Raw genomic sequence first — 19,980 nt, forward strand, 5'->3', positions numbered from 1 at the left:
ATATGGTTGCCAATGCTCTTAGTTGAATTCCTAAAGTTAATGCCTTATACTTCTCTGAAATCTCAATTGATTTTTACATTTCTCCCAAAGGGTATTGCCAAAATTATCTTCACTTAGGTAGCAACTAGCAACTAGTTCCAAAGGATCTAGAAGCCCCAAAAGCTTTCGCAGTTCAAATGCCCAAAAGCTGGCTACTCAGAGAAAGATGGCAGAAAAGTATTCCATTCGTAATCGATTACTTTTTAAATAAGGCAAAGTGTGTGTGCCTGATGGATTAGAATATCTGCAAGAAAATTTTATACGAGTCTCATGATGCGCTAAGCACTGGACACTAGCATACACTGAAATTTGGCCTTGGTTACTCGCTATTTTTATTGGCCGCATATCAAGACTCAAGTTGAGTCTTATGTGTGTGAGTGCTCACAATGTCAACTTAATAAAGTTGAGCAACACAAACAGGTGGGAATGTTGCATCATTTACAAATTTTCAATAGAAAGTGGAGTAGTATTTCTGTGGATTTTTTACAAAGATTACCATGAAAAGCCACAAGTTGGTTGGTCTCTTTGTCGAACATCTTTATAGACTTTATGGTTTGCCCAACAAAATAGTCAGTGACCAAGATCCTGAGTTCACTCACCATTTTCTAGCAAATGGTTTTTCAAAAACTCAAGACTAGATTGTCCATGTCATCCTTGGAATATCATAAAACCAATGGACAAACCGAATGGGCGAATCAAACCATAAAGGATATGTTGTGTCCATATGTCTCTCGTAGGCAATTCACTTAGGAGTGTTATCTTCCTCGGATTGAGTTTGCTTATAACAATGATAAGCATTCAGCTATTGGTTATAATCCATTTATACTTATATATGGTTATGAGCCGAAACCACAGGTTCCCACAAAGCTCAGGGAAGTGCAGTAGATGTTAACGATTGCTAGGGAAAGTATTAAAACAGCCCAAGATCGTGCCACATCTTATGCTAACCAACATCATACTCCTCGGGAGCTCCAAAAAGGCATGTGTGTTTACTTTAAAGTCCCAAAGTACTCCAATACAATGACTATCGACAAGTGCTATAAATTATTTTTGAGATATTATGGGCATTTTCAAGTTACCAATAAGATAAGTAGCATATTCTATGAGTTGGATTTACCTCCCAACATCCGAGTTCACCTTGCATTCCACATGAGTCATTTGAAACAACGACTCAAAACAAGGTAAGCAAATTGTCCTGTCATGAGAGGACATGTATTTTTGAAATCTCACTTAACATGTGGATTAATGTTTAATCACATGATTAAGTAAATGTTGCACATGTGAAGTGCATCTGGGATTAAAGTAAATTTACGAGCCCGGAACCTGAGGAAATCACGGAATGTCGAAGGCAAAAGTTGCTTTCAGTTATGCCGCACATGTACTTGGTGGTATCTGGTGCCAGTTGTTCGCCTAGGTCATTTATTTGGCCATAAGTGTCATTTGGTGACACTAGAGAAGTGGCGTTTAATGGTATCTAACGCCAATCTAATTGTCAAAGATGGCGCAGAAATACTCGTGAATGGAAGTTATCTAGTCAATTTAATTATTCGCTAGTCAAATTATTTTTTAGGACACCCAAATAATTATTAGATTAATTTTCAATATTTAAAGACTAAAAGTTAATATTTAATTATGGATAAGGCTGGAAAAACCATTTGGGAGGCTGCATGTTAAAAATGCCCATGCAAGACTGAAAAACGTCTTTAGAGGCTGGAGAGAGACATTTTTAGTATATTCAGCCTACAAGAGAGAGGGAGGAGATGCTGCTGGCCTGATTTGCAGCCATTGGGAGACCTTCTAAGACAACCAAGGGCAAGAGAAGACCAATCAACCACAAGTGACAGCATCTACAGGCTATTGAGATGAGGCAGCATCAGTAAATGACTGATTTTTCTTCAGTTCTTTGCTTCTACAAGCTGTTGTGGCAGAGCAGCAACTGCATTTGACTGATTTTCAGTCATTCTTCGCGATAAAACTCTGAATTTTCTCTCTACAGCTTTCTCTCTCATCTCCCAACCATTTCACAGCCTTGCTCCGAAGATCTCAGCATTTGGACCCTTGCAGGCTGAGAAATTGCAAGTTTCTTTGTTGTAAACCCTAATTTACAGTAGAAATCAAGGTTTGGCAGCAGCCTCGAGAAGCGTGTCAGAAATTGGAAACTCCAAGACTTGGATTTTTCAAGGCTGAAGGTGAATTTCAGCTAAATTCAAGTGGAGGACTAGCTAACCATTGAATTTGGGGCATTTCCATCGTCCATGAAGTGGGTGAAGGCCAATTAAGTGCCCAAATCAGGTGGCAAAATAGATTGAAGACTTGTTGATCACTTTGGACGGCAAGGGGAGTTTGGATTGCAAAGGCGATCGACAGAATCCCATTGTAAATCAACTTCTTCTTCAATAAAGCTAAAGAAATACCAAAAGAGGCACCAATTTTGGGGCCAATCAGGTATGCATTGTCCAAGATCGGTAGGTAAATTTGTATTTTCAGATTTGCATTAATTGTTTGCTGTTGTAATTAAGTTGTAATCAAGGATTTACTTTTTTTTAGCCTTGCCTTTTCAAAACATAGCAATACATAATCACCCTCTGCAAACTGCAAAGCACGTCTGTGGCGATCAGCTGCCCTCTTTTGCTTTTCTTGCGATCTCTGAAATGCATATTTTATCTTTGCATAGGCTACATCCAAGTTTTCCACATAACGATCAGCCTCAAAGATCTTATCCTTAGTTTGCAAAATAGGTGATACCTTCTTAGCACCCTCAACCACCTCAAATGGAGCTTTGCCCGTAGAACTAGGCACTGTGTTGTTATAAGCAAACTCAACCAAGGGAAAATACTCCTCCCACTCTGTCTTGTGCTCTGAAACATAGCACCTCAAAAGATCTAACACTATGGAATTTGCTTCCTTAGACTGACCATCTGTTTACGGATGGAAGGATGATGAGAATTTCAGTGTGGTATCCATATTCTCAAACAAGCCGTTCCAAAATAAACTGGTCATCCAGGGGTCTCGATCACTAATGATCAACTCTGGCATACCATGATACTTAAAGATGAGCTACAAAAACAAGCCCTTCCAAAATAAACTGGTCATCCGGGGGTCTAGATCACTAATGATCAACTCTCGCATACCATGATACTTAAAGAAGTGCCATGTAATTAGCCTTAATTTTTTCCTCACCAGAATGAAATGGGCTTGTCTGCTAAACCTACCAATGATAGTCCATATCCCATCATTCCCTATAGGTGTCTTAGGAAGCTAAAAAATAAAGTCCATTGCAATGCTCTGCCAAGGCCTATTTAGAATAGACAAGGGCTGCAACAAACCCGGCATCTTTTGCCTATCATGCTTTACCTTTTGGCATACAAGAGATGTCTTAACAAACTGTTCTACATCATACCTCAAAGCTGGCCAATAAAAGAAATGCTCCACTGCCTTGACCATGGCATCAATACCTCTGTGTCCTGCATACAGAGGAGCATGACTTTCAGCGATAACTCTAGGCCTTAACTGCTTTGTGACACACAGTTGTCCATACATCACCCAAAAATCCATCTCTTACACAAAGAGTCCATGCCTTTGGCCATTACAAAGTTGATCGTAAACATTAGCAAAGTTCGAATCAGCAACATATTGCTCTTTCATGGCATCCAACTCAGTGTGAGATGTATACAGATGAGTATTTCACCCAGGCACTGGAACTATACTTTTGCATTAGCTTATGATCAATTTGGCATGAATTTTACCTCAATTTTGATACAAAAATTCTAATCAGTTTTAGCTTAGTTTTTTATTAGCTTGAGAACCGTTTACGATCACTTTTTGGATCAATTTTTGCATTGATTGCTAGTCAATTTTTGCAATGAGTCTGTGATCAGTTTGAGGCCACATTTGCAGTAGTTTATGATCAGTTCTCAGATCAGCAAGGGATCAGTTTATGATCAGATTATGCTCATTTTCAATGGTTTACATCTAGTTCCATGGACAACAGCATATGTTACGATCTCATTGATGTTTTAGCCATGGTTTATGCTTGGTTATGCTATGCTATGATTTGGTTTTGCCAGATGAGTTAAGCTCATGAGAAATAGACATGTCACATGATAATCTGGCAATGTTTTTGAGATTCTTTGTGAGTCTTATGCTATGTATGTTGGCTAGTAATTTTCAGCATATGTTTGGGCATATGAAATGGTTGAATAGCAGTGCACAATGTTGTGTTGACTATGATGCCCTATGGAAAATTCTAGTGTAAAACTTTACTTTTGATGCATTTGGTAATGCAATCAAGGACAATTGCAAGGATTTCAAGGGGGAGGGCTGTCATGAGGACATTTATTTTTAAAACCTCACTTAACATGTGGATTAATTTTTAATCACATGATTAAGTAAATGTTGCGCATGTAAGGTGCAACTGGGGTTAAAATAAATTTACGAGCCCGGAACCCAAGAAAATCACGGGATATCAAAGGCAAAAGTTGCTATAAGTTATGTCGCATAGATACTTGGTGATATCTAATGCCAATTGTTGGCCTAGGTCATTCATTTGGCCATAAGTGTCAGTTGTGGTGACACTAGAGAAGTGGCATTTAATGGTACCTAACACCAATCTAATGGTCAAAGATGGCGCAGAGACACTCATGAATGGAAGTTGCCTAACCAATTTAATTATTGGCTAGTCAAATTATTTTTTAGGGCACCCAAATAATTATTAGATTAATTTTCAATATTTAAAGACTGAAAATTAATATTTAATTATGGATAAGGCTGGAAAAACCATTTGAAAAGGCTGCCACTTGTCAAAAATGATCATGCAAGACTGAAAAACGTCTTTAGAGGCTGGAGAGAAACATTTTTAGTGTATTCAGCCTGCAAGAGAGAGGGAGGAGATGCTGCTGGTCTGATTTGCAGCCATTGGGGGACCTTCTGAGACAACCAAGGGCAGGAGAAGACCAATCAACAGCAAGTGACAGCATCTATAGCCTATTGAGATGGGATAGCATCAGTAAATGACTGATTTTCTTCAGTTCTTTGCTTCTACGAGCTATTGTGGCAAGGCAGCAGCTGCATTTGACCGATTTTCAGTCATTCTTTGCAACAAAACTCTCAATTCTCTCTCTATAGCTTTCTCTCTCATCTCCCAACCATTTCACAGTCTTGCTCCAAAGATCTCAGCATTTGAACCCTTGGAGGCTGAGAAATTGCAAATTTCTCTGTTGTAAACCTTATTTACAACAAAAATTAGGGTTTGGCAATAGCCTCGGGAAGCGTGCCAAAAATTGGAAACTCCAAGGCTTGGATTTTTCAGAGCTGAAGGTGACTTTCAGCTAAATTCAAGTGGAGGACTAGCCAGATATTGAATTTGGGGCATTTCCATCGTCCATAAAGTGGATGAAGGCCAATTAAGTGCCCAAATCAAGGGACAAAATAGATTGAAGACTTGTTGGTCACTTTGGACAGCAAGGGGAGTTTGGATTGCGAAGGGGATCGAGAGAATCCCATTGTAAATCAACTTCTTCTTCAAGAAAGCTAAAGAAATACTGAAAGAGGCGCCAATTTTGGGGCCAATCGGGTGTGCATTGTCCAAGATCAGTAGGTAAAATTATATTTTCAGATTTGCATTAATTGTTTGCTATTGTAATTAAGTTGTAATCAAGGATTTACCACCCATCCACGGAAGGAAGGCTGGTTTCATGTCCCGATTGAGAAAGTTCCACGTGTTGAGGATATTGCTTGTTATGTTCCACTTGAACCCAAACTAGTTCTTGACCTTACGACTAAACAATCACATCAAACCATTCATCCCAAGTATTTGGTCAAGTGAAAAAAAAGTCTAGTTCAGAAACTACTTGGGAGTCAATACATTCATTGAATAGTCGTTTCTCTCACTTCGTCCTTGAGGATATTACTAAGGACAACAATCATTCATAAGGAGAAAAGTGTTGCATCCATAGACATCCATATGGGTGCTAGTAGCACTGATCACCGTAGTTACGAAGTGACTTGATGTGACTGCACTAGGGACACTTCGGGTTTAGGGTAGCCAAGTCTTATTTATAGCACTCAAGGCCCTATTGTGTACATCAACTGTGTGATCACAACTCTTAGACTCTTGGCCCATTGGTTGATACATTTGTAAACCAAGGTGGTGTGGGCTGGTAGTATGGGACAACAACCCTTGGGATGTGATCGTGACCCGAGGTACTGCTAGCTCCTAGGCTTCGGGATGAGCCTGTTTGGATCTATGGCTAGAAGGTAAGTCTCATGTCTAGTACCTTTATTATGAGTTTGTTTGCGTCATGTCTCGTGTGCACGTTGGATCCTAGAGAAACATTTCACCTTGGCCCATCATTGTGACTTAACCAACTTGCATATCACATATGCAACTCACAATTGCACATTAATTAATATCTAAGCCAAATGTTAAGAAAAGCATTAAAAATACACAACCCAATGAGTGACAAGCAGCTAGCCACAAGGCGACAACATTTATGGGGTGTTGAACAACAAACCACCTGATTTGTGACTCTTGATCAGCACGCAACTGCTATTGGAGACCTTTTCTCACACCAACTGTTCGTTCTCTCTCCTCTCAACAAATCTAGAAATTCTCAGTATTTTCATGATTGTTGTGACTAATGCTACTAGTGTCCATTCAAATGTCACTTCATGACCGTTGAGACCAATGCTACTAGAATCCATTCGAATGTCCAAAAATGTAACACTTCTCCTCTTATAATTGATTGTTGTCCTCAACAGTATCCTTATATGAATGAAGAAGGGAAAACGACTCTTTAACGAATGAAACCGACTCCCAAGTAGCCCTAGCCTTTGAGTGGTTTTTCACTTGACCCAATACTCCAGATAAATGATTCATCACGATCATTTAGTCCTATGGTTGAGAACCAAGTCCCGTTTAAGTGGAATATATTAAGCAGTATCCTCAAACCGCACAACTTCCTCTATCACAATTCACCTTGCCCCAATCATTCTCTTAAACGAATAACGTGGAACACAGGGTGAACTCGGATATTCAAAGGTAAATCAAGTTCGTAGGATGCACTAGTTATCTTTTGGAAAGGAACATAATACCTTGAAGATAATTTATAGCACTTTCCAATAGTCCTCAAATCAGAGTTCTTTGGGACTTAAAAGGTAAATCTACATGCCCTATTGGAGCTCTCAAGGAGTACGATGTTGATTCACATAAAACGTGGCATGATCTTGGGCCATTTTAACACTTTCCTTTGCAATCGTCAATATCTCCTATATATTGTGAAAAAGACAACCATGGACTGCATTTTCACTCCCTTGAGCTCGACGACAAAATTTTCTTTTTCTACTCCAATGTGGAGTCGACAACAACCAAGCTTTCTTTCTCTCTCCACAATTGTAGTCTTTCTCTCTCTCCATGACTATACTTCAAGCTCATTCTCTCTCCACAACACCATCTTCTCTCTCCATGGCATTCTTTCTCTCTTCGTGTGACTTAAAATTAATGGTAACTAGGAGATTAACATTAAAAGTTAGCGTGATCATAACATCGATATCAACAACATTAACATCAAATGTTAATGGCACATTAACTTTAAAGGTTATGCTAACACTAAAATTAGTTGTCACATGAGTATCGAATGTCAATATTAAAATAAAATATCTAATGCGATCCAAAGCAACAAGATCCTTGCTACTGACTATGGTACATGGTCCACCATCTTCTCAAAGCAGTAGCTCTCCAAACCTAATCATCAATAGTACCAAAGATACTTGTACGCATGCATCGCCCCAACACAAAATCCGAACACAAGTACCAAATAAGAAACTTACCATCTTATACCCACCATTAGACATCTACAACACATACCCCCCATGTATGCCTCTCCCATTAGCAATGTCCCACACCACCCTAAACGAGATAAAAGAGTACTTGTGAAGTATGCACCATTACAGTTCCATTATCGAAGATGGTTTTAAGCACATCATCCTATCTTGCACCAAATTGCAAGCTGATACTTTGATACCAATGAAACACCCACCTAGAATCCAACCTACACATGAGGCACAACACAAGCTATCTCCACCGATAAAAGAGTCCGGACATCATATTGACCTCCCAACCATAGAGCCAAATGGGCTCACCCTCGAGACTGGGAGCTAGCAACACTCTAGGTCACAAGTACATCCCAAGGAATGGTATCCCATACCACTAGCACACAGCATCTCGGTGTATGGATACATCAGTCTACATGCCTAGAGTCCAAGAGTAGCGATCACACAATAATAATATCCATAATAGGGCCTTGAGTCCTATAAATGGGACCTAGCTACCCTATCCCCAATGTGTTCTCAATGAATTTGCACTAAGTCAATTCATGACCACAATGACCAATGCTAGTAGCACCCATCTAGATGTTCAAGGATATAAGAAGGCTGGTTTTGCATACCATATCTAGCAATCTTCTTAGGATCAAATTATCATGAAAATTTTATCCATCGATAGATAAACTTATTATTTTGACAATTTTACCTTGCAATATGAAAGGCAATGTGACCAATGCAGAACTAGCAAGCAATAATGGCATTGGTCTTCTCCTACAAATCCCACAAATCCTCAAAAGTTCCCTGTCATCATATGCAAGGTGTAGCAGTCGATCACATGACACAAATGTGCTCTAGACATGGGAGGATAAGGCTATAGTTGTCATCAACCTCAATGTGGATACATCTGTTGGCTGACTGTGCAATACATATGGTAGGATCAATGGCCACACATCACCTCAATCAAGCCAAGGCATCCTGACATGCTGCACACGTCTTAAGCTTTTGTCTCTTATAAGGCATCAATCATATGCAAAAGCACCCCTCTTTTCCTTCCTCCCCCAAAAAGTAAGTGTGCACCTAATCGGCTCTGCTCTCTCGGCCATGAGGACATAGCTTACACATCCATCAACATGCTCCTCCACCACAAGCAAGGCTCTTGGCATTTACCTCCTCTCACCATGACCAATCTCTACATGGGTTTCGCCTATTCCAACCTTGGGAAAACACTGCATAGCACAAGATTAGATGCATCAAAGTTTGTACTCTTAAGTGCCAAAAGGCATAATAAAATTGAAAATTAAAATGGGAAAAAAAACACTCAAATTATCCTATCATTATAATATGAGAATATATTATACCACACAATCCACCTAAATACTCCTAGCAGATGATCACTACCTTTCCACTTTGGGCGTCTAGAGCTCTACAATGTTGGCTCTACCTAGTTTGTAGACTGCCCATATCCCTTGCTTTTCTACTTTGTGTATCATAACAAGTTCTCTCTCTGGTTCTTAAGCTAGATGTGATCCCATCTACCATTCATTTCTTACTTCCTTGCATGAATCTAGTTTGCTTTATTACCTCGATTTTTTCTTGCATTGTTGTGTATTGAAAGACCTAGTTTGCTTCATTGCTTCAAGCATTTCGTGCATTCTTGCGTATGACAAAACAGGATGTTGTCCTTACTATGATTGAAGAATATTCAATGTCAATAAGGGAATGGCCTTGCACACCTTTCTTTCTATGATTTCACGCATCTTCCTATTGTTGGTGTGATATAAAATTTGAGGATCATCTCCAGCCATTGGGTTCTCTTATCTTTTTGTAAACTAGGCATTTTGAATCTAGTGTCTTACAGACAAAAAATGAGCTTCTAAACTTACAATTACAAGTCATTGATTGATGTTGTAAAAATTTAGGATCCTCTTTTGAACATAGTAAGCCAAAAGCTTCTGCACATGCACCATCATGGCAATCCGTCCATTTCGTAGCTTGCATTTCTTTAATAATAGAGATGAAAGGAGATGAATGGAGCATGCCTCTCCTTGTGAGATTGTGAACTCCCCGTCCAATTGTTGAGGAGTCACACTATGAACAAAATGATCCATCCCATGCAATGATCCCATAGCTGAGATAATGTCCTAGGATGAGATAAGCCCAAGAAAGTGGCCCAACTTTGAGCATCTTGATACATTAGAAACCCTCAAATGAGATGTCCATCTCGCAGCCCCATAACTAGTAGGTATGGTGACCATCTCTTTTGCTTTGGCATTAAAGCCTAACCAACTACAATGGGGCCCTTTATAAGTGTTGTGCTCAGCTTGAGTGCTTGAGTTTTTCTGAGATATCATAAATGAGGTTCTCAAAGAAGTTAGTGCACAGACCATTGTTATACAATGAAAAACTTGTGAGAGCGTGCAATGAAAAGAGGAAAGTGAGCACTGAGAGGAGACAAAGAGTGAACGTAGGAGAGAGAAGAAACAATGTAACAATGGCTGAAGGTACAAGGCTGCAACACTCAGCCCCAACATGCAGCTCTACCTATCAATGTAGGCACCCAACAGTAGCAAGGGGATGAGAGAATGAGGATTGGCTGATCAGGAAGGATCAATGATGGATAATCGATAACGAAAGATGGAGGGCAGGTTGCCTACATATAGGCGAAAAAGAGGAAAAACCCTAAATGTGGTCAAAGCCCTAAAAAATAGTCAAAAGTGTATAAAAAGAAATGCACTAATCTACCCTCCATCTTAAGTGTCTAAAACACATTAAATGACAGACAAAGACAATGTCAGAGTTACTAATGTCCTTGTCTAACTCAGAATGAGACTCACAAGAAGGAGATGACCACACAAGACAGCTGCTAACACCCCCTCTCACATCCTAGATGTGGCGAAAGGCCAAAGGAGATGCGAATTCAAGGGTGGCAAAAAGAGTGCCATTGCGTCGATGAAGAAAGCCAACCAAGAAGCAAGATCCCCTCTCCATATAAAAATTCAATCAAATGGAAGGCCACCAAAGGACAATGGAAATGGAGAGGTCTCGAATGGAACACTCCAAAAAACTCCAATCAAGAATGGGTGAGTCAAGCCTCGAACCCAACTATGAGACAATAGTGAGGAACTATCGAAGGCGCCATAAGCTACATAGAAACACCAAGGAACAAGGGCCATGTCAAAAGATGACATACCAGCGAGACAGTAGGGTTGGTGGGGAGGAACACGGAGTGAACTCGGCAAACATGGAGAAGAGAAGAGAAGAGAGAAGAAACTCTGATGAATGGAATGATGAAGATCTGAATCATGGAGTGAATGTGATACAAGGAAACAAGGGTGCCGTACCACAATGAAGATGATGATGACAGCCACGAACCACGAACCGCAATGTCCTCCTGAAGGTGTGTGAGGGTAGTGGAGAGGCTGGAGAGAAGAGGTGACGGATTGAATGAATCAACCGTGAGGAAATGAATGAAAGAATGGCCTATAAATAGGCACAGTCAATCTAGGATGGCGCCCCCTTTTTGGGGCTGCAAACCCTAAACGCAAAACGCAAAAACGCAAAAACGCAAACTACAGGTGAAGGGTGAAGGGTTTCTCAACACCCCCTCTCAGGCCCAAAAAGGGGAACAAGAGAAGAGTGAGGTGGAGATGCAATGCTTTATGCTAAAGAATGCTCATGCAGCAGTTGCCACTTGGACAGTGTCCCTCGTGGAGAAATTGTTCACTTGCCCAAGTGCCCTAGTACAAAGATGATGAAAACATGCAATGCATAGAAAGAATGTCAGACTTTGTGTGGTGACGAGAACCATAGGGATATGCTTGTACTCGATCTCGGGAGGTGGCTCCATGTTGACCAAGTGACCAAGGCAAGAAGAGAGGAGGAGGAAGAAGATGTAGAGGATCCCTAAGATCCAAGATTTCCACCGGAAAGGAAACCCGCAATAAAGAACACTAGACAAAGTAAACTGGAGAACCCGAAACTCAACCTCGGGAAAGAAGCCACTAGCTCCGTGCATCCATCCTGAAAGGAATACAAAGGCCTCGTCACCAAGTCGCAGCTGAACCTTCGAGGTCCCGATCTAGGTGGTACCTGAAGATCCTGGGTATCAATAGAAGAGATAACTAGTCAAAGACAGCCACCCCAAGAAAGTAGAGGATGGGTGAAGAACTTTGTGTGGAGTAGATTCCCCCTCTGAGGTGGGAGGTAGAGGGGCCCTCGTTGAAGTCGAAGAAGAAGTAGATGCCCCCACTGAGGGCAAAGAAATAACATCCCCCTCTGAAGAAGATAGGGAATCCAAAAGCTCATGGATCATGGACTTCGAAATGTCTGATGACGAAGGAAGTGCCACCAGTTGTGTCGAAGAAGGTATCTGGGGCGCCGAAGAGCTCCCAAAGTTAGCCTCTTGAACCTAAGTAGTCGAGGGTGGGGAAGGGTGGGGCTCAAAATGGGCAAGAGGTGGGCAACAATAGCTGTCTCTCAGTGGAGCAGACTGGGTAGCCGAAGAAGAGGAAGGAGTCGAGCAGCCACTGTCTCTTGAAGGAGCAGACTGATGAGGAGATGGTATCAAACAATCACTATCTCTCGATGGAGCGGACTGCAGATCCGTAGGTCGTGGAAGCCATTGTACCTGAAAATAATTGGGAGAAGACTGTCATTGGCATTGCGACGATCGCCAGGAGGTCGTAGCGCCAATTAATCTTCCATGTGCTCGAAAGGACTTAGTGCGCATCAGATGCGTCTTATTGCCTTAAGCATAGTACTCTGATAGCCAATGCAGAACGTTCTCTGTGGCCCAAAAAGGAGAGAGAGCACATGGAGTGCCTGGTGGAAGACACATATACTCAGGGGGGTGGGGAGCAAAGGTCGAAGTCAACAAGCATCAGTGGTGTGTCCGGTGATGCCACAGTAGGAGCACCCAATAGTCCAGTCATCTATTGGTAAAGAAGCCATGGATACTAGTGTGCCTTGTTGAAGAAGGAAGAGGTTAGCCACCATGAACCACGAACCGCAATGTCCGCCTCAAGGGGTGTGAGGGCAGTGTGAAGCACGAACCGCAATGTCCGCCTGAAGGGGAAAATGCGTGGAGAGGGTTGGAAATCAGGCGCCAAACTGATGGAAACAGCAATGGACAGCTTCGGCTGATATATCCTCCACGAACGGGGTGTGGGCAGCAAGCTGAAACACCTGAAATCTGCAAAAACGAGATTATGATGCAGTGGAAGAAGAAGAGAAGTGGATGCCAAACCCGCCACCGGTCTTTGCCTTCACTGGAGTGGAGGATCTTTGCCGCCGTTTGAGTAGATCTAGCTCTAATACCATGTCAAAAGATGACATACCAGCAAGACAGTAGGCTTGGCAGGGAGGAACACGGAGTAAACTCGGCAAACATGGAGAAGAGAAGAGAAGAGAGAAGAAACTTTGATGAATGAAATGATGAAGATCTGAATCATGGAGTGAATGTGATACAAGGGAACAAGGGTGCCGTAGCACAAGGAAGATGATAATGACAGCCACGAACCATGAACCGCAATGTCCTCCTGAAGGGGTGTGAGGGTAGTGGAGAGGTTGGAGAGAAGAGGTGACAGATTGAATGAATTAGCCGTGAGGAATGAATGAAAGAATGGCCTATAAATAGGCACAATCAGTCTAGGATGGCGCCCCTTTTTGGGGCTGCAAACCCTAAATACAAACCCTAAATGCAAAAACGGAAACTGCGGGTGAAGAGTGAAGGGTTTCTCAACATGCCAAACACCAAGGAATGGTAGTTCGATGACAAAGAAAATGGGTAGCCACATAAAACAAAGGCCCAAAGTAGACTAGAGACCCAAGAAACTTCCCACGATTCTAAGAAGCCCGCTCTAAAACACAAAGGGCTAGGAAATCCATAGCCACATCACCAATATTGCACCCCTCTGAAAGGAATGGGAGGTAAAAGGGAACCACCAAAGGAGATGGTGGGGGATGGGATGGAACCTGTGGGATAAATGGTGCATAATCGGGAATGAGTGCAACATTAGAAAGCTGCCTTGAAGGACCTTGCACAAAGGAAGGGGAATGGAGCATGGATAGCCCCCACTCCTACTGACCTATCACAAAAGTGGCTCTTGTAGAAGAATCCCAAACAAAGACAGTCGGCTCAGTGAAGACAATGCAAGTCTCGAGTCTAGAAAGGGCATAAACTATGAGGAGAGGGAAGCCCAAGTCACAAACATATAGGGCCTCACAAACAGAGCTCAATGGATGGTCAAACAAAAGAGGCAAGGTGCCAACACCACTAATAGGCACCAAAGAAATCTCATCAATAGTGACAATACACTCTAACGAACAAAGAACTTGTAACAAATCACCTCAAGGAATCATAGGACTCAAGTCCCCACTAGCAATGAGTGAAGGCTGCTCAAAGGAGAAGACAGTCAAAACAGACTCCTCCACCGGATAAATGTGTAGAAACACTAACTCAATGGAAATGGTGGGTAACAAAGCAAAGGTAGACCAAGGCTCTCATGTAGATCCACCCTTCGCTCCCGCACGAAGGTGAGGGTATATCCTCTAGCACTTCTCCTCAAGGCACAAGGTCTTCCCACAATGTGGACACATGGAATATCCTCTACGCTTCCCCACAAAAGCTATATCAGAGGCCGAAGATGACTCCAACTTCTTCCTCTTCATTTTCTTCAACTTGGCTTGTTCTATACATGTAGATAAAGTCGCATAAGCACGGCCATGTGCACACACTACGCAAGAATCTGGCACACTATGACACGCATCTTGCTCAAGCACCAATGAGACTAGCACCTCCCAAGTAAGGGTCTCCCAGCTGTATGGGAAGTAAGAAGAATAATGTGGAACACATCGTACGTCGATGACATAAGTGTCACAACTAGGTTCTCTAAAGAAATGTCTATACCAAGGAATCAAAGCTCATCTTGAATCTCCTCCATCCTGTGAAAGTGAGCCCTATCATAGGGGAATCTACGACACAGAGCTATTGTAGCTTCAACTCAAGAGATAAGCAATGCCCAAATGTCTAGATCTAGAAGAGATACCAATCTCCTCTAAATCTCTGCAGCCATAGTTACCTAGAACGTGGAACGGGAACGAGACCCCCTGGAACGGGGGAAACGTCCAAGGTGGGGGAATGGCACATGACTTAAGTGCCCCAAATATGCCCTGCATGACCAAGTTGCCCCAAAGAATGTCCCTCTAATTGCCCCAATACCCCTCAATGCTCCAAATTGACCCGAATGTCCCAAAATTGACTCGATTACCCCCATAGCTCCAAATTGCTCTAAATTGCCCCAATTATTCTAGTTTCCCTTGAAATTAGACAATATAAATGGATGATTACCTTGGAATTGAGAATACGCTGAAATTCGATTGTGATTTGCAAGAGTTTATAATGCATCAAATTTGAACTTTGCATAGACTCCTGATTGGCTTGTGGGTTATCTTGACACTTTGAATATTCAATGAGAGAGAGAGAGAGAGAGAGATTAGTGTGTGCACATTAGGCAATGGAGATGGGTGAACATGTGGTAGAAGGAGTGTGATACAAGCAAAAAGAAAAAACATGAAAAAATGTAAATTTTTGTTCAACAGGCCTAGAAGGGCTGTTTCAAACAGGGAACAACAAGGAACGGTAGGGAACGGCCTTGGGGACGGCAAGGAACGTTCCCTAGCCATTTCATCTCCTCGAAGGGTCTGGAACACATTAAACCGATCCTACGGGTCGGAACGACCGTTCCCTATTTCTATGTCTACAACGCACGAGCACAAAATCTGTACAACTCAAAAGGAGAGAAGAGCAAGCTCTGGCATTCAACCGATCCCATAAAGCTACAAAATCTGCGGTCACACCAGGATCCATGATAGGTCGGATAATAGGGACTGTAACAAAATCCCAAAGGTCACAAACATCAAGGAGACACTCCATGCGACACGACCATAGAGGATAATTCATCCCATCCAACTTGTCGAATGCAGAGAGAGAGGGTAGGACTAGCACTTGCTCAAGAGATGCCATCGATGCCAATCAGGAACTAGAAGCCCTAGAAGAATATAATAGAAAAGAGAATTAAGATGGTGGTCAACCTGAATGATCTTGAACCACACAGTCCCCCATAGAATACATGTCAACCATAGATGTCCTTCAATAAAGTATCTGCAAGAAAACAAAGAAGATGCTGCCATAGTATAGGAGAAAACTAACTAAGGCAAGATAAAGGGGGAGTATCCAATGCCGAAGGGAGCACACAATGCCGAGTAGAGAAAGGGAGCAATAAATGCAGAGGAAAACAGGTCTTTAGTCTGTAATTGCAGCCAATCCAAGGGCTAATTATGTACCAAGAGTGCCCGAAAATGGTGTACCTGCAATAAACACAAATCTACCCTATTGTTGGCCTGAAAAAGAGGCTGCCCAGCACTGAAAAGAAGTCGCCTTGGTAAAAAAAAAACCAGACAGTTTGAAATGCAGCAAAGAAAGGATGTCGTCCACCTATAAACACGGTGCCCAACAGAGAACATTGTCACCCAGCTAAAAAGAGCTGCCTAGGAAGACCAATGACCTGCCTGCACAAAATGCAGAGATACAAGGGCTGCCTGCACAAAATGTAGGCAATGCAGGGCCTATTCCTGAAGGGTTAGAAAATAGGTCGCCCAACCTCCCAGGTGCAGATTGAAGCGGCCCAGCCTGCTAAAAGCTGCCTGAGGCCAAGAACAAAAATCTGGCCCGGAAAATGCAACAGTCAAGGGCTGGAATCAAGCCGCCTTACCATGTTTGACTCCCAACACAAGACTTGCAGCACGGGTAGCACGGGTAGAAGGCACCTGGCAAGTTTCATCACGGACAGCACGCTCCTCTTTGAGATCTCCAGCTCCCACACGAGGCTCTAATACCATGCTCTGAACACGCAGAGAAGGAGACAAAGAGTGAATGCAGAAGAGAGAAGGAACAATGTGACTGCAATGGCTGAAAGTACAAGGCTACAATGGTCAGCCCCAACACACAACTCTACATGTTAGTGTGGGCACGAGATGGTAGTAAGGGGATGAGAGAATGAGGACGCCTGGCTGATCACAAAGGACCAATGATGGATAATGGATAATGAATGTGGGACGACAGGCTGCCTATATGTAGGCGAAAAAGAGGAAAAACCCTAAATGTGGTCAAAACCCCTTAAAAATAGCCAAAAGTGCACAAAAAGAAATACACTAATGTGTCCTCCATCTAAAGTGTCTAAAACATATATAATGACAAACAAAGACAATGTTAGAGCTCCTAATGACCTCGTTTAACTCAAACTGAGGCTCACAAGCAGGAGATGACCACACAAGACACACTTCTAACAGAACCAAGCCACGACACTAGCCGACACCATAAGAGCTCACAACCATTCTAGAAGTTATCGTCATCAGTGTTGATGGCATCTACATCTCCTAACTTGTGGAATCATTTGGCAAGTTTTCACTCCATCCTTGTTGTGGTAGGGCAATTGTTAATCCAATGTCCCATCTCCTTACACTTAGAGCAGCATAATTCACTGTTTGCTTCTCCTTTTTCACATTAAAAAGCTTTGGAGTCCCTCCCCTACTAGAGCCAAACTTCTCCTTCCCTCTAGAACATTGCTATTGTTCTCCAAAGCTACACCCTATGCAAGGCTTCTTCCGTGTCTCCCAAATGAAGTCATGGCTTGATGGCATATTCCATCAACAAAGCCTTCTGGAAAGCGCTGAGATAAACACTAACGCATTTATTGCTTGTTGCTTAGAAGACTCCCCTCAGGCTTTTTGCTGCCTTCAGTAATCCACAAATGAATCCATAAATCTGCCACCAGAGGCATATGTTCTTCCTCAAGGCCCATAGCATTCGATGAGGTTTTTAGAGGGGATGGTGATCAGCCAAGAGCTTTTGTTCCACTCAAGTGATAGAACCAACAAGACTTTTCTTGGTGGCTGGAACAGATGGAGTTCCATTCCCTTCCTGGTTGGGGCCAGCAGCTCCATCTGTAATTACGGCGGAGGAAGGGATAGAAGCAAAGTACACATACTTATTAGACGAGATGCATTTCAGATGGCTGCGCTACATGATGAGGATGCAATGATGAGACAGTGCACTAGAGGGATGAAATTTATTTAGATATCATATCCCATTCAAAACTGGTATCTTCATTGCTTTCACTTCATCACTCCGAGTTGGGATAGATTGACCAGTATAAGGTGGATGTCTATCATCAAGAACTTAGCATCCCAGAATTGCATAATTGATCGCAACTGGTGCTGCTTGTATCAATGAAAGCCCATCCATGCATCATGAGAAGGTGGCTACAAGTGGCTGGGTTCTATTTTTGCATATAAATCTGTTGTGTTTTGATAAATAATTGTATTCGCTACAAAGATATTTCAGGACGGGTTGATAACATGACCAACTTGTAAACTCTTTTCAATAGATTCAGAATCCATGAGAACCCGACTAGCTAAACCATTTCACAAACAGGAAAAGACTGAAGCATATTCCACTATTTGTTATTTAGACCAAGTAAAGCTTCACTCCGGTATTTTCACTGTTATTACTTTGTTGGAGAATTAGTAATTTCCATTGTCGAATGAAAACGGCAATGGATATAAAGGAAGGCAGGGATTGATCGCATACCAGTGAGGCCTAGAGAACTGCCGACGATGACCTCGAGAGCGCCTGTAAATTTTGGGGGAGAAGGAAAGCGAGGGGAGAAACGCTCGCGTGCCGGAGGGAGGGGATAACTGCGGGATACCGAAGAGCGCAGAAAAAGAAGAAGAAGAGGAGGTGGTGGACGTGGAGGAGGAGGAGGAGAGGGAAGCCATGCTGGCGGTAGCAAGCAGCCCTGCTTCTTCCTCGCGACCCCCTCCCTCTCCCTCGCAAGGCTAGTTGCAGAAATCATGCGGCCAAGGGCGAGTTTTCCCGTTTTCGTGCTCCGACCAGTAAGTCCTCAAAGGATGGCGATGGCGATGGAGATGGAGAACGATGGGGTGGTAGAAGAGGTGAGGGTGGCGCTGGCGGCGAGACCAGCCATCCAACCTTTTCTCTTCTTCCTGTCTATTTCTCTCTCATCAAGCAGCCATCGCTGCACCACGTCGGCCTGCCTTCCAGCGGATAATGACCACTTCTCAACGCAGGCAAGCCTTGTCTATCGTAGTATCCAAATAGTTTTAGAGGTGGAGACTAGACACATGAGGAGTGTGGGCTCCCTTCCCTTGCAAGCCAAGAGGCCCTTGCCATGCCAAACCAATGGGTGTCCCCCCCCCCCCCTCTCTCTCTCTCTCTCTCTCTCTCTCAGTTGTGTTATGGTCTAGCCTGCTTGTATGCTAGATTGACAAACACCTCTCACTTAAAATCATTGACTGATGCCGCACTTTGCTTTACTTTGCATAGCACACACCTAGTCTATCGAAAGTCTCACTAGATGGAAAAACATCTCTAAATAGAGTTCTTGCACCGGTTGCATAGAAATTGTCTACCTAGGACTATCCCTTGACCCGTACCTGACACAAGGTTAGAATTCTAGCTCTTCCAAAGTGGTAATCATTATGTTCTCTGCAAGAATAGATGGAGGACACGCCAATCTTGTGAGATGTATACATTATGCAAGAGAGTGTTTTTGAACAATCATCCACCGTAAGTTTCTTAACTATGTATAATATAACCAAACAAAAGGAATCTATTCACACAATAGAGTCGTTGCATGTGCAACTATGTCATTATCAAGAAGCTAGCACACAACAACTCACTCACATCACAGACAATGAGTATTACAATTTTAGCAACAAAGCTTAGATCCACAAATCAATAAAGCTCAACTAGAGGTAGTAGGTAGTTCATCAATGGATCAAACATGTTGATGCCATTGCACCACTTTATCACATCGCACCACTTTATCACAGCCGACATTTGTTCCCCTTTTGTAGCCATTATCTGGAGTACCAAAGCTACATACGCACATACACATACACGACACTTATCACACTCACAGCACTGTATTTTCAGTTTCCAGTTTTTAGTTTTTCATTCAGCACTTTTATTTTGGATAGCTGGACCTCATCAGTTGTATCACAGTTTGTCTCATAGGCCAGTTTTGGTCTTTAGAAGAC

The 19,980-nt window shown here is 42.5% G+C and overlaps 1 protein-coding gene across 2 annotated transcripts in view; it reads right to left on the minus strand.

Moving 5' to 3' along the window:
- Positions 1-19,044, minus strand: part of IREG3 (iron-regulated protein 3) — a 56,800-nt gene extending 37,756 nt beyond the window's left edge. The window contains exon 1 of one of the 2 annotated variants that reach the window (XM_087666397.1): positions 18,509-19,044. In XM_087666397.1, the coding sequence (XP_087522523.1) occupies positions 18,509-18,696 (188 nt within the window). In that variant the 5' untranslated portion in view covers positions 18,697-19,044. The remainder of the gene's footprint in view (positions 1-18,508) is intronic. The other variant, XM_087666396.1, reaches the window with a different exon arrangement.
- Positions 19,045-19,980: the final 936 nt, after the last annotated feature.

Source organism: Lygodium microphyllum, chromosome 25 (assembly GCF_053477565.2).
Source record: "Lygodium microphyllum isolate KBCC chromosome 25, Lygodium_microphyllum_v1.1.10, whole genome shotgun sequence".
Taxonomy (NCBI): Eukaryota; Viridiplantae; Streptophyta; class Polypodiopsida; order Schizaeales; family Lygodiaceae; genus Lygodium; species Lygodium microphyllum.